The 13830-nt window shown below is 38.1% G+C and overlaps 1 protein-coding gene across 5 annotated transcripts in view; it reads left to right on the top strand.

Annotated features, from left to right (window-relative positions):
* Positions 1-13830, top strand: part of PRKAA1 (protein kinase AMP-activated catalytic subunit alpha 1) — a 46412-nt gene that overhangs the window by 17696 nt on the left and 14886 nt on the right. For 3 of the 5 annotated variants that reach the window (XM_029216108.1, XM_029216109.1, XM_029216112.1), the window contains 2 exons: positions 10041-10182; positions 11852-11945. In XM_029216108.1, coding sequence (XP_029071941.1) covers positions 10041-10182; positions 11852-11945 — 236 coding nt within the window. The remainder of the gene's footprint in view (positions 1-10040; positions 10183-11851; positions 11946-13830) is intronic. The other 2 variants (XM_029216110.1, XM_029216111.1) reach the window with 1 other exon arrangement.

Below are 13830 nucleotides of genomic sequence, written 5' to 3'. Positions count from 1 at the left end.
GCTCAGTAGTTGTGGCTCGCGGGCGGTAGAGCACAGGCTTAGTAGTTGTGGCGCACAGGCTTTGTTGCTCCACGGCATGTGGGATCTTCCTGGACGAGGTCTCGAACCCGTGTCCCCTGCATTGGCAGGTGGATTCTTAACCACTGTGCCACCAGGGAAGCCCTGTTTTTTTAAAACTTCCACATTTCTAATTGATAATGCATGCATAAAAGTTATCTTAATTCTTGTTGACAGACTTTTTGTTAAATTCTTATTATGGTTGATGAGGATTTTAGTTTTTATATTGAGGTATAGTTGATTTACAGTATTATATTAGTTTCCAATGTACAACATAGTGATTCAAAATTTTTATAGATTATACTTCATTTATAGTTATTATAAAATATTGGTCATATTCTCTGTGCTGTATAACATACCCTTGTAGCTTATTTATTTTATGCATAGTAGTTTGTACCTCTTTATCCCCTATCCCTATCTTGCCCTTACCCAATTCCCTCTCCTCACTGGTAACCACTGGTTTGTTCTCTTTATCTGTGAGTTTGTTTCTTTTTTGTTATATTCACTAGTTTTATTTTATTAAAATTAAAAAAAAATTTTTATTGAAGTATACTTGATTTACAATACTGTGTTAGTTTTAGGCATATAGCAAAGTGTTGTGGATATACATATATATATATATATATATATACATATATTCTTTTTCAGATTCTTTTCCATTGTAAGTTATTATAAGATATTGAGTATAGTTCCCTGTGCTGTACAGGAAATCCTTGTTGTTTATCTATTTTATATATAGTGGTGTCTGTTAATCCCATACTCCTAATTTATCCCTTCCCATCCTTTCCCCTTGGGTAACCATAAGTTTGTTTTCTATGTCTGTGAATCTGTTTCTGTTTTTTAAAAAAGTTCATTTTTATTATTTTTCGATTCCACATACAAGTGATATCGTATAATATTTGTCTTTCTCTGTCTGACTTCATTCAATATGATAATCTCTAAGTCCATCCATGTTGCTGCAGATGGCATTATTTTATTCTTTTTTATGGCTGAGTAATGTTCGTGTGTGTGTGTGTGTGTGTGTGTGTGTGTGTGTGTATCACATCTTCTTTATCCATTCATCTGTTGATGGACACTTAGCTTGCTTCCATGTCTTGGCTATTGTAAATAGTGCTGCTATGAACGTTGGGGTGCATGTATCTTTTCTTCTTTTTAAAAATTTTTTCTGGCCTTTTGGGAAGTGTCATCTTAGGAGGAACTTGCCTTTCTCCTCTTATGCTTTTTTTTTTAAAAAAATAAATTTATTTATTTATTTTTGGCTGCGTTGGGTCTTTGTTGCTGTGTGTGGGCTTTCTTTAGTTGCAGCGAGCGGGGGCTACTCTTCATTGCGGTGCGCAGGCTTCTCATTGCGGTGGCTTCTGTTGTTGCGGAGCATGGGCTCTAGGCGTGTGGGCTTCAGTAGTTGTGGCGCATGGGCTTAGCTGCTCTGCGGCATGTGGGATCTTCCCGGACCAGGGCTCGAACCTGTGTCTCCTACATTGGCAGGCGGATTCTTAACCACTGTGCCACCAGGGAAGTCTGCATGTATCTTTTTGAATTAGAGTTTTCATCTTTTCTGGATATATGCCTAGGAGTGGGATTGCTGGATCATACGGTAGTTCAATTTTTAGTTGTTTTAGGACCCTCCTACTGTTTTCCATGGTGGCTGCACTGATCTACAGTCCCACTAGCAGTGTAAGAGGGTTCCCTTTTCTCCACACCCTCTCCTGCATTTATTATTTGTAGATGTTTTGATGATGGCCATTCTGACCGATGTGAGGTGATACCTCATTGCAGTTTTGAATTGCATTTCTCTAATAATTAGAGATGTTGAACATCTTTTCATGTGCCTATTGGCCATCTGTGTCTTCTTTGGAGAAATTTCTATTTAGGTCTTCTGCCATTGTTTGATTGGCTTGTTTATATATATATATATATATATATATATATATATATATATATATATATATATATATATATATAGGCTTGTTTATATTTTTGATATTGAGAGAGCTGTTTGTATAGTTTGGAAATTAAGCCCTTATTGGTCTCATCATTTGAAGATATTTTCTCCCAGTGCTTAGGTTGTCTTTTCATTTCCTTTGCTGTTCAAAAGTGTATATGTTTGATTAGGTCCCATTTGTTTATTTTTGCTTTTATTTCTTTTGCCCTGGGCTGATCTAAGAATATATTGCCATGATTTATGTCAAAGAATATTTTGCCTATGTTCTCTGCTAGGGAGTTTTATGGTATTATGTCTTGTATTTAAGTCTTTAAGCCATTTAGAGTTTACTTTTGTGTATGGTGTGAGGGAGTGTTTGAACTTCATTGATTTACATGAAGCTGTCTGGCTTTCCCAACACCACTTGCTGAGGAGACTGTCTGTCTGACTTACTTCACTAAGCATAATAACCTCCAGGTCAAAGATTTTAGTTCTTTTGTACCTTTTCCTCTACACCCTCATTCTCCTAATATAATTATGTCACACTTTAAAAAAAATCCGTATTTGGTGTTTTCATAATTGTGACTGTGTAAAAACTATCTGCTAAGCCAATACTATGACTATATTTACTTATAGAACTTTTCATTTTTCCTGGAGTTATTAATTTACCTCACTTTTTCATTTGCTTAGTTTTCTTCTAACCTAAGGCTAAATTCTCCACATCTTCAAATGCTTCTGTAAGATCTTTCTCAATGTAACATTACGTACTTTCAAACCTGTCAGATAATTTATCTGTCTATTCTTTTTTCTCCCTAGAAATAACCGTCCTGGATCCTCTGCAACATTTCTGTCTGGATTTGTTGCCTTCCAGCCTTCTACACAGCTGTTACCTATGACTTTGCTTCATTACCTTATTGGGGATTCTCTTCTTTTTCTCCTATATTGGATCCCTTCTTACTGAATACCATCTTGGTTTCTTTTTATTTATTTATTATTTAAAGAAAAATTTTTTTATTTTTAATTTTCTTTTTGAATTTTTGAATTTTATTTTTTATACAGCAGGTTCTTATTAGTTATCCACTTTATACATATTAGTGTATACATGTCAATCCCAATCTCGCAATTCATCACACCACCCCCTCCCCACTACTTTCCCCCCTTGGTAGCCATAAGTTTGTTCTCTACATCTGTGTCTCAATTTCTGCCCTGCAAACCAGTTCATCTGTACCATTTTTCTAGGTTCCACATATATGCGTTAATATATGATATTTGTTTTTCTCTTTCTGACTTACTTCACTGTGTAAGACAGTCTCTAGATCTATACACGTCTCTACAAATGACTCAATTTCATTCCTTTTTATGGCTGAGTAATATTCCATTGTATATATGTACCACATCTTCTTTATCCATTCGTCTGTCGATGGACATTTAGGTTGCTTCCATGACCTGGCTGTTGTAAATAGTGCTGCAATGAACATTGGGGTGCATATGTCTTTTTGAATTATGGTTTTCTCTGGGTATATGCCCAGTAGTCGGATTGCCTGGGTCATATGGTAATTCTATTTTTAGTTTTTTAAGGAACCTCCATACTGTTATCCATAGTGGCTGTATCAATTTACATTCCCACCAACAGTGCAAGAGGGTTTCCTTTTCTCCACACCCTCTCCAGCATTTGTTGTTCATAGATATTCTGATGATGCCCATTCTAAATGGTGTGAGGTGATACCTCATTGTAGTTTTGATTTGCATTTCTCTAATCATTAGTGATGTTGAGCAGCTTTTCATGTGCTGCTTGGCCATCTGTATGTCTTCTTTGGAGAAATGTCTATTTAGGTCTTCTGCGTATTTATTTATTTATTTATGGCTGTGTTGGGTCTTTGTTGCTGCGTGCGAGCTTCCTCTAACTGTGTTGAGTGGGGGCTACTCTTCACTGCAGTGTGCGGGCTTCTTATTATGGTGGCTTCCCTTGTTGGGGAGCATGGGCTCTAGGCACGCAGGCTTCAGTAGTTGTGGCACGTGGGCTCAGTAGTTGTGGCATGTGGGCTCAGTAGTTGTGGCACGCGGGCTTTGGTATTTGTGGCTTGCAGGCTCTAGAGTGCAGGCTCAGTAGTTGTGGTGCACAGGCTTAGTTGCTCCGTGGCATGTGGGATCCTCCTGGACCAGGGCTCGAACCTGTGTTCCCTGCATTGACAGGTGGATTCTTAACCCCTGTGCCACCAGGGAAGTCCCTTCTGCCCATTTTTTGATTGGGTTATTTGTTTTTTTAATATTGAGCTGCATGAGCTGTTTATATATTTTGGAGATTAATCCTTTGTCCGTTGATTCATTTGCAACTATTTTCTCCTATTCTGAGGGTTGTCTCTTTGTCATCTGTAGTTTCCTTTGCTTTGCAAAAGCTTTTAAGTTTCATTAGGTCCCATCTGTTTATTTTTGTTTTTATTTCCATTACTCTAGGAGGTGGGTCACAAAAGATCTTGCTGTGATTTATGTCAAAGTGTTTTTCCTATGTTGTCCTCCAGTAGTTTTATAGTGTCCGGTCTTACATTTAGGTCTGTAATCCATTGTGAGTTTATTTTTGTGTATGGTGTTAGGGAGTGTTCTAATTTCATTCTTTTACATGTAGCTGTCCAGTTTTCCTAGCACCACTTATTGAAGAGACTGTCTTTTCCCCATTGTATATCCTTGCCTCCTTTGTCATAGATTAGTTGACCATAGGTGCATAGGTTTATCTCTGGGTTTTCTCTCCTGTTCCATTGATCTATATTTCTGTTTTTGTGCCAGTACCATATTGTCTTGATTACTGTAGCTTTGTAGTATAGTCTGAAGTCAGGGAGTCTGATTGCTCCAGCTCCATTTTTCTTTCTCAAGATTGCTTTGGCTGTTTGGGGTCTTTTGTGTCTCCATACAAATTTTAAGATTTCTTGTTCTAGTTCTGTGAAAAATGCCACTGGTAATTTGATAGGATTGCATTGTATCTATAGACTGCTTTGGGTAGTATAGTCATTTTCACAATATTGATTCTTTCAGTCCAAGAACATGGTATATCTCTCCATCTGATTGTGTTCTCTTTGATTTCTTTCATCAGTGTCTCATAGTTTTCTGAGTACATGTCTTTTACCTCCTGAGGTAGGTTTATTCCTAGGTATTTTATTCTTTTTGTTGAAATGGTGAATGGGAGTGTTTCCTTAATTTCTCTTTCTGATCTTTCATTGTTAGTGTATAGGAATGTAAGAGATTTCTGTGCATTAATTTTGTATCCTGCTACTTTACCAAATTCATATATTAGCTCTAGTAGTTTTCTGGTAGAGCCTTTAGTATTCTTTATGTATAGTATCATGTCATCTGCAAACAGTGACAGTTTTACTTCTTCTTTTCCAATTTGTATTCCTTTTATTTCTTTTTCTTCTCTGATTGCCATGGCTAGGACTTCCAAAACTATGTTGAATAATAGTGGTGAGAGTGGACATACTTGTCTTGTTCCTGATCTTAGAGGGAATGCTTTCAGTTTTTCACCATTGAGAATATGTTTGCTGTGGGTTTGTTGTATATGGCCTTTATTATGTTGAGGTAGGTTCCCTCTATGCCCACTTTCTGGAGAGTTTTTATCCTAAATGGTGTTGAATTTTGTCAAAATCTTTTTCTGCATCTAATGAGATGATCATATGGTTTTTCTCCTTCAATTTGTTAATATGGTGTATCACATTGATTGATTTGCATATATTGCAAGAATCCTTGCATCCCTGGGATAAATCCCACTTGATCATGGTGTATGATCCTTTTAATGTACTGTTGGATTCTGTTTGCTAGTATTTTGTTGAGGATTTTTGCATCTATGTTCATCAGTGATATTGGTCTGTAATTTTCTCTTTTTGTAGTATCTTTGTCTGCTTTTGGTATCATGGTGATGGTGGCCTCATAGAAGGACTTTGGGAGTGTTCCTTCCTCTGCAAATTTTTGGAAGAGATTGAGAAGGATGGGTGTTAGCTCTTCCTTTTCTAAATGTTTGGTAGAATTCACCTGTGAAGCCATCTGGTCCTGGACTTTTGTTTGTTGGAATATTTTTACCACAGTTTCAATTTCATTACTTGTGATTGGTCTGTTTGTATTTTCTATTTCTCCCTGGTTCAGTATTGGAAGGTTATACCTTTCTAAGAATTTGTCCATTTCATCCAGGTTTTCTATTTTTATTGGCACAGAGTTGCTTGTAGTAGTCTCTTGTGATGCTTTGTATTTCTGCAGTGTCTGTTGTAACTTCTCCTTTTTCATTTCTAATTTTATTGATTTGAGTCCTCTCCCTCTTTTTCTTGATGAGTCTGGGTAAAGGTTTATCAATTTTGTTTATCTTCTCAAAGAACCAGCTTTTAATTTTATTGATTGCTATTGTTTTCTTTGTTTCTGTTTCACTTATTTCTGCTCTGATCTTTTTGATTTTTTCCTTTCTACTAACGTTGGGTTTTGTTTGTTCTTCTTTCTTTAGTTCCTTTAGGTGTAAGGTTAGATGGTTTATTTGAGATTTTTCTAGTTTCTTGAGGTAGGCTTGTATTGGTATAAACTTCCCTCTTAGAACTGCTTTTGCTGCATCCCATAGGTTTTGGATCATCGTGTTTTCATTGCAATTTGTCTCTAGGTATTTTCTGATTTCCTCTTTGATTTCTTCAGTGATTTCTTGGTTATTTGGTAACGTATTGTTTAGCCTCCATGTGTTTGTGTTTTTTACGTTTTTTCCCTGTAATTGATTTATAATCTCATAGTGTTGTGGTCAGAAAAGAAGCTTGATATGATTTCAATTTTCTTAAATTTACCAAGGCTTGATTTCTGACCCAAGATGTGATCTGTCCTGGAGAGTGTTCTGTGTGCACTTGAGAAGAAAGTGTAATCTGCTGTTTTTCGATGGAATGTCCTATAAATATCAATTAAATCTATCTGGTCTGTTGTGTCATTTAAAGCTTGTGTTTCCTTATTAATTTTCTGTCTGGATGATCTGTCCATTGGTGTAAGTGAGGTGTTCAAATCCCCTACTATTACTGTGTTACTGTCAATTTCCTGTTTTATAGCTGTTAGCAGTTGCTTTATGTATTGAGATGTTCCTATGTTGGGTGCATATATATGTATAATTGTTATATCTTCTTCTTGGATTGATCCCTTGATCATTATGTAGTGTCGTTCCTTGTCTCTTGTAACATTCTTTATTTTAAAGTCTATTTTATCTCATGTGAGTATTGCTACTCCAGCTTTCTTTTGATTTTCATTTGCATGGAATATGTTTTTCCATCCCCTCACTTTCAGTCTCTATGTGTCCCTAGGTTTGAAGTGGGTCTCTTGTAGACAGCATATATATGGGTCTTGTTTTTTTTGTTTTTAAAATTTATTTTATTTATTTATTTTTGGCTGCATTGGGTCTTTGTTGCTGCGCGCAGGCTTTCTCTAGTTGTGGCGCACAGGGGCTCCTCTTCTTTGCTGTGCATGGTTTTCTCATTGCGGTAGCTTCTCTTGTTGCAGAGCACGGGCTCTAGGCACACGGGCTTCAGTAGTTGTGACACTCGAGCTCTAGAGCACAGGCTCAGTAGTTGTGGTGCACGGGCTTAATTGCTGTGTGGCATGTGGGATCTTCCTGGACTAGGGCTCGAACCCGTGTCCCCTGCATTGCCAGGCGGATTCTTAACCACTGCGTCACCAGGGAAGCCATGGGTCTTATTTTTGTATCCATTCAGTGAGCCTGTGTCTTTTGGTTGGAGCATTTATTCCTTTCACGTTTAAGGTAATTATCGATATGTATGCTCCCATTACCATTTTCTTAATTGTTATGGGTTTGTTTTTGTAGGTCCTTTTCTTCTCTTGTGTTTCTCACTTAGAGAAGTTCCTTTAGCATATGTTGTAGAGCTGGTTTGGTGGTGCTAAATTCTCTTAGCTTTTGCTTGTCTGTAAAGCTTTTGATTTCTCTGTCGAATCTGAATGAGATCCTTGCGGGGTAGAATAATGTTGCTTATAGGTTCTTCCCTTACATCAGTTTAAATATATCATGCTACTCGCTTCTGGCCTGTAGAGTTTCTGCTGAGAAATCAGCTGTTGACCTTATGCAAGTTCCCTTGTATGTTATTTGTCATTTTTCCCTTGTTGCTTTCAATAATTTTTCTTTGTCTTTATTTTTTGTCAATTTGATTACTGTTTGTCTCGGTGTGTTTCTCCTTCAGTTTATCCTACCTGGGACTCTCTGTGCTTCCTGGACTTGGGTGGCTATTTCCTTTTCTATCTTAGGGAAGTTTTCGACTGTAATTTCTTCAAATATTTTCTCGGGTCTTTTCTCTGTTTCTTCTCCTTCTGGGACCCCTATAATGCGAATGTTGTTGTGTTTAATGTTGTCCCAGAGGTCTTTTAGGCTGTCTTCATTTCTTTTCATTCTTTTTTCTGTATTCTGTTCCTCAGCAGTGAATTCCACCATTCTGTCCTCCAGGTCATTTATCCGTTCTTCTGCCTCAGTTATTCTGCTATTGATTCGTTCTAGTGTATTTTTCATTTCAGTTATTGTATTGTTCATCTCTTTTTGTTTGTTCTTTAATTCTTCTAGGTGTTTGCTCTTTAATTCTTCTACGTCTTTGTTAAACATTTCTTGCATCTTCTCGATCTTTGCCTCCATTCTTTTTCCGAGGTCCTGGATCATCTTCACTATCATTATTCGGAATTCTTTTTCTGGAAAGTTGTCTATCTCCACTTTATTGTTTTTCTGGGGTTTTATTTTGTTCTTTCATCTTGTACAAAGCCCTCTGCCTTTTCATTTTGTCTGTCTCTCTGTGAATGTGGTTTTCCTTCCACAGGCTGGAGAATTGTGGTTCTTGCTTCTGCTGTCTGCCCTCTTACCATCTTGGTTTCTTTCCTGATTTTGATGGAACATTAATTCTCCACTAGGTCCTTAAGAAAGCGTGTTTAGAAGCTAAATTTTTGGAGACTTTGTCTCTGTTAAAAAATGTCTAAATTCTATTATAACCATTTATTATCTGGGTATAGCATTCAAAATTGAAAGGTAATCACTTAAAATTTTTTTCTTATTTTTCAAAACAGAAATTACATGCTCATGAACCTAAATTTTAAAGGTTCAAGAGATTATAGAGAAAGTGTGTCTAACATGAGGGTGGTTTTTGGTATGATGCAACTGTTCTGTATCTGATTATAATGGTGATTACACCAATTTCTACATGCCTTAAAATCCATAGAACCGCACAACAAAAGAAACAAGTTCAATTTGTATGTATGATAGTTTAAAAAATGAAAAGTAAATTGAGAGAATTTAAAAGTACAAAAAGGTAGAGAGGGCTTCCCACATGGCGCAGTGGTTAAGAACCTGCCTGCCAACGCAGGGGACACGGGTTCGAGCCCTGGTCCGGGAAGATCCCACATGCTGCAGAGCAACTAAGCCCATGTGCCCCAGCTACTGAGCCTGCGCTCTAGAGCCCGTGAGCCACAACTACTAAAGCCCGCGTGCCTAGAGCCCGTGCTCCGCAACAAGAGAAGCCACGGCAATGAGAAGCCCGCGCACCGCAAAGCTGCAACTGGAGAAAAGCCCACACGCAGCTACAAAGACCCTGCACAGCCAAAAATAAATAAATAAATAAATAAATAAATAAAAAGGTAGAGAGCAAAAAGAAGTTTCTTTCTTTCTCTCTCCCTTAGCCTTCCAGCTTTAAACATCTAAACGTTCAGGGGTAAATCAGGCAGAATTGAAAGGAACTTGACATATATTCACTACTATGTATAAAATAGATAACTGATGAGAAGCTATTGTATAGCACAGGGAATAGTACTTAATGTTCTGTGGTGACCTAAATGGGAAGGAAATGCAAAAACAGGGGATATATGTATACCTCTAGCTGATTCACTTTAATGTACAGCAGAAACTAGCACAACATTGTAAAGCAGCCATACACCAGTTAAAAATTAAAAAAGAAAAAAAGAACTTGGAACTGCGCAAGTACATTTGGAGAATGCTAAGATTACTACTCTTAGAATAGTTCTAAATATGTTATTAATCAAACCTGGCGCTAATTTATTAAAATTATTTCTCCTACAGTTGGCAAACATGAATTGACTGGGCATAAAGTTGCTGTGAAGATACTCAATCGACAGAAGATTCGAAGCCTTGATGTAGTAGGAAAAATCCGCAGAGAAATTCAGAACCTCAAGCTTTTCAGGCATCCTCATATAATTAAACTGTAAGATCTGATTGTATTAAATATAGTCATATCATTTTTTCATCATTTTTGTTAACCTTCTTAATCTGACAAGTGAGAAAGATGAGTGACATTGCTTTGGTCTGTTCCTGAGGGTTTTCAGATTTCTTCCTGTTCATGTATTTATCTAACCCCATTCATGGTCACTTAAGCCTAAGTTCACATTTTGCCCTTGTGATGATCAGATGTTATTTTTCTCATTTTCGGGACTGATGCCGTTCTGATAGATAACTTTCAGTGCCCCTATTGCTGTAGAACCAACAATGATTTGCTAGTAAAAACTCCTGCCCTCCAAATTTCCACATGATATCAGCTAGCCTCACTAGAGACCATAAAGTAGGGTCTCTACTCCCCCACACTGCTTATATCTGATAAAACAAGTAACAAATCATAGATTTTCAGGAATCCAAATCCAAATAATAGAATTTCAGGAATCCAAATTGCAAAAGGCAGTAATATTACCATTGTTTTACAGCTGACAATTGTAGGATCTACAGTTAAGTTATTTACTACTCAGCTTTATTATGCAGGCTATAAATTAAAACCATTTAGGCTTTTGTATTGAACTGGTGACACAAAATTTGTTTCACTCTCACCTCTTCTCATGTGTTGAGGTGCCATGGTTTTAAATACCATCCTTATGCTGACAGCCCTTAATATACATCTCCTGCTTTGAAACCTGTTCCCTGAATATGCACACTGCCTATTTTACATCTCCATTTGGGTGACCATGAGGCATGTGAAACTCGATCTGGCCCAAACTGAACCCTTTATTACCTTCTGGTGCCTGGTCTTCCTGGTCTTTTCACCATCTCAGTTAATATCAGTTCCTCAGGGCAGAAACTTAGGAACTATCCTTAACTTTCCTATTTCTCTCACTTCCCAACCTCCATTCCATCCCTTCCTTCAAAAACTAAGATCTCATTCTAGTTCCTTCATTATCATCAACCCAGTGTGGGCCCCCTTCATCTTTCTCATGGACTACTGCAGTAGCCACCCTACTGCCCAGTCAGTTCTTCACATTGCTGCCATCAATTAAAGTTACCCTTTTACTTGGCCAGATCATGTGACTGCTTTGCTTAAAACCTTCAATAGCTTTCTTTCTCCTATAGAGTAAAAGCCAAAGCCTCATCATGACTTTTAAGGTTCTGTGTCCTCTGCTGTCCAGTTACCTCTTTGACCCCACATCCTGTTTCTCTCTCCCAGCTCACTCTGCTCTAGCCTTCCTACCATTGCTCAAATGCGCCAGGCAGGTTTCCCCCTGGGGGCCTTTGCACTTGCTGTTCCTCTGCCTGGTTCACCTTCTTCCTAGATAATGGCATAGTTTGTTCCCTGATTTCCATTAGGCTCTGCTTAAATGTTACTTTATCAGAGAGGCCTTCCTTGAATACCCTGTATGAAAGATTTCCCTTAGTTTTGCTTTGATTCTCTTCATAGCATGTTCCACCACCTGAGATACTGTTTTTTATTTAGTGTCTGTTTCTTGGCTTCTGGAAAATAAACTCCACGAGAGCAGAGAATTTGTTTTGTTCCCTGCAGTTTTCCCAGCGTCTAGCACAGTGCCTGGTGTATTATAGGTGCTTAGTAAACACTTACTGAATGAATGAATATACATGTTTTAATACTGGTAGATAATGTTTTCTCTCACCAGGTACCAGGTCATCAGTACACCATCTGATATTTTCATGGTGATGGAATATGTCTCAGGAGGAGAGCTATTTGATTATATCTGTAAAAACGGAAGGGTAAGCAGTTCTGATTTAATCCTGTGTATATTTTGTAATTCCCCTGATCCCTTACTAGCATCAAAATATCAGAAAGCAATTCTGTTAAGAGGTCTATTTTATAACCAGCTCCCTTGGTCTTGTATTTGCCTAGAATCATAGACTATTTAGAGCTAAGAAGCATCTTAAAGATTATCTCCTTAGCCTACTTACACAGATATGGAAACCAAGAGTCACAGTTTATTTATTTATTTTTTTAAAAATTAATTTAATTTATTTATTTACTTTTGGCTGAATTGGGTCTTCATTGCTGCGCGTGGGCTTTCTCTAGTTGCAGCGAACAGGGGCTACCCTTCGTTGTGTGCGTGGGCTTCTCATTGCGGTGGCTCCTCTTGTTGCAGAGCATGGGTTCTAGGTGTGTGGGCTTCTGTAGTTGTGACACGCGGGCTCAGTAGTTGTGGCTCGTGGGCTCTAGAGCACAGGCTCAGTAGTTGTGGTGCACGGGCTTAGCTGCCCCGTGGCATGTGGGATCTTCCTGGACCAGGGATTGGACCCATGTACCCTGCATTGGCAGGTGGATTCTTAACCACTGCTCCACCAGGGAAGTCCGTCATAGTTTATTTTTATTTATTTACTTTTTATATTTTGGTCATACTCTGCGGCACGTGGGATCTTAGTTCCCTGACCAGGGATCGAACCTGTGCCCGCTGCATTGGAAGCGCAGAGTCTTAACCACTGGACGACCAGGGAAGTCTGAGACTCACAGTTTATATATATGCTCAAGGTCACATAATTTATTAATGACAGAATTGGATTGAGACTCCAGAACTCACGATCTTCAGACTTTGCTTCTGGGGCATACAAATACTTTTAATATATATCTTAAATTATGTATGTAATCCTTAAAAAATATATTATTAAATACTTAAAGATCTAGGCCTTGCTAGTCAACCCTAGTCACATTTAAATTGCATTCATTTTTTGGTTTCAGAAATCTGATGTATCTGGAATAGTAAGAACAGGCTCCATGAAGGAGGTAGGAATTAGACTTAAGGAATTTAGAGTTGGAAGGAACTTTAGAAGACATTTTGAACAGTGTCTTAAGTTACAGATACAAAAACTGAACATTGACCCCTGCGCATACTTTTTCTTACACCCAGGGTATGTGGTATACAAAAACCTCTTTCTGGAAGAGCCATGTCAAGCACTGAGAAGCCAATTTTTTTCCCTCCCAATCTAACATTCTTTATATCATTCACTCATTTGTTCTATGTAGCATATCTTTACTTTCATCAAAATCATTAACCAAATTAATTTTGATTTTACCATTTCTTAACATGGTTCATTTCAATTTCAGGTATTCCACTTGTCTTTTCACTCCCTACTCCCTGCCCCCACAATCCCGCACAAATATCCTGCCTAGAAAAACGGAAACAGACACAAATTGAATTGGCATCTTGCTTTCTTATCTTTTGTTTTTCATGTCTTAATCATTTTGCTTTACATTATGGGGATTTTCCTCAATTTTATCTGTTGCATATTAAAATTCCAGCTGTTTTGTTTTGTTTTTTTTGCGGTACGTGGGCCTCTCACTACTGTGGCCTCTCCCGTTGCGGAGCACAGGCTCCGGACGTGCAGGCTCAGTGGCCATGGATCACGGGCCCAGCCGCTCCGCGGCACATGGGATCTCCCTGGACCGGGGCACGAACCTGTGTCCCCTGCATCGACAGGCGGACTCTCAACCACTGCACCACCAGGGAAGCCAGTTGTCTTTCTTTAAATAGCCTATTTTTGTTGTTGTTGTTCCACTGAGATAATAAATGTATCTGTCTGAGGATGACAATTAGTTTAAAATTTTTTTCTTCTTCTCTTCCCTGGATTGCTTCTGTACCTTCTCTGTTCCCTG

The sequence above is a fragment of the Monodon monoceros genome, unplaced genomic scaffold (assembly GCF_005190385.1).
Source record: "Monodon monoceros isolate NGI ecotype Baffin Bay Population unplaced genomic scaffold, NGI_Narwhal_1 Super_Scaffold_12, whole genome shotgun sequence".
In the NCBI taxonomy this organism is placed as follows: domain Eukaryota; kingdom Metazoa; phylum Chordata; class Mammalia; order Artiodactyla; family Monodontidae; genus Monodon; species Monodon monoceros.
This window is presented reverse-complemented; position numbering and strand designations above follow the sequence as displayed.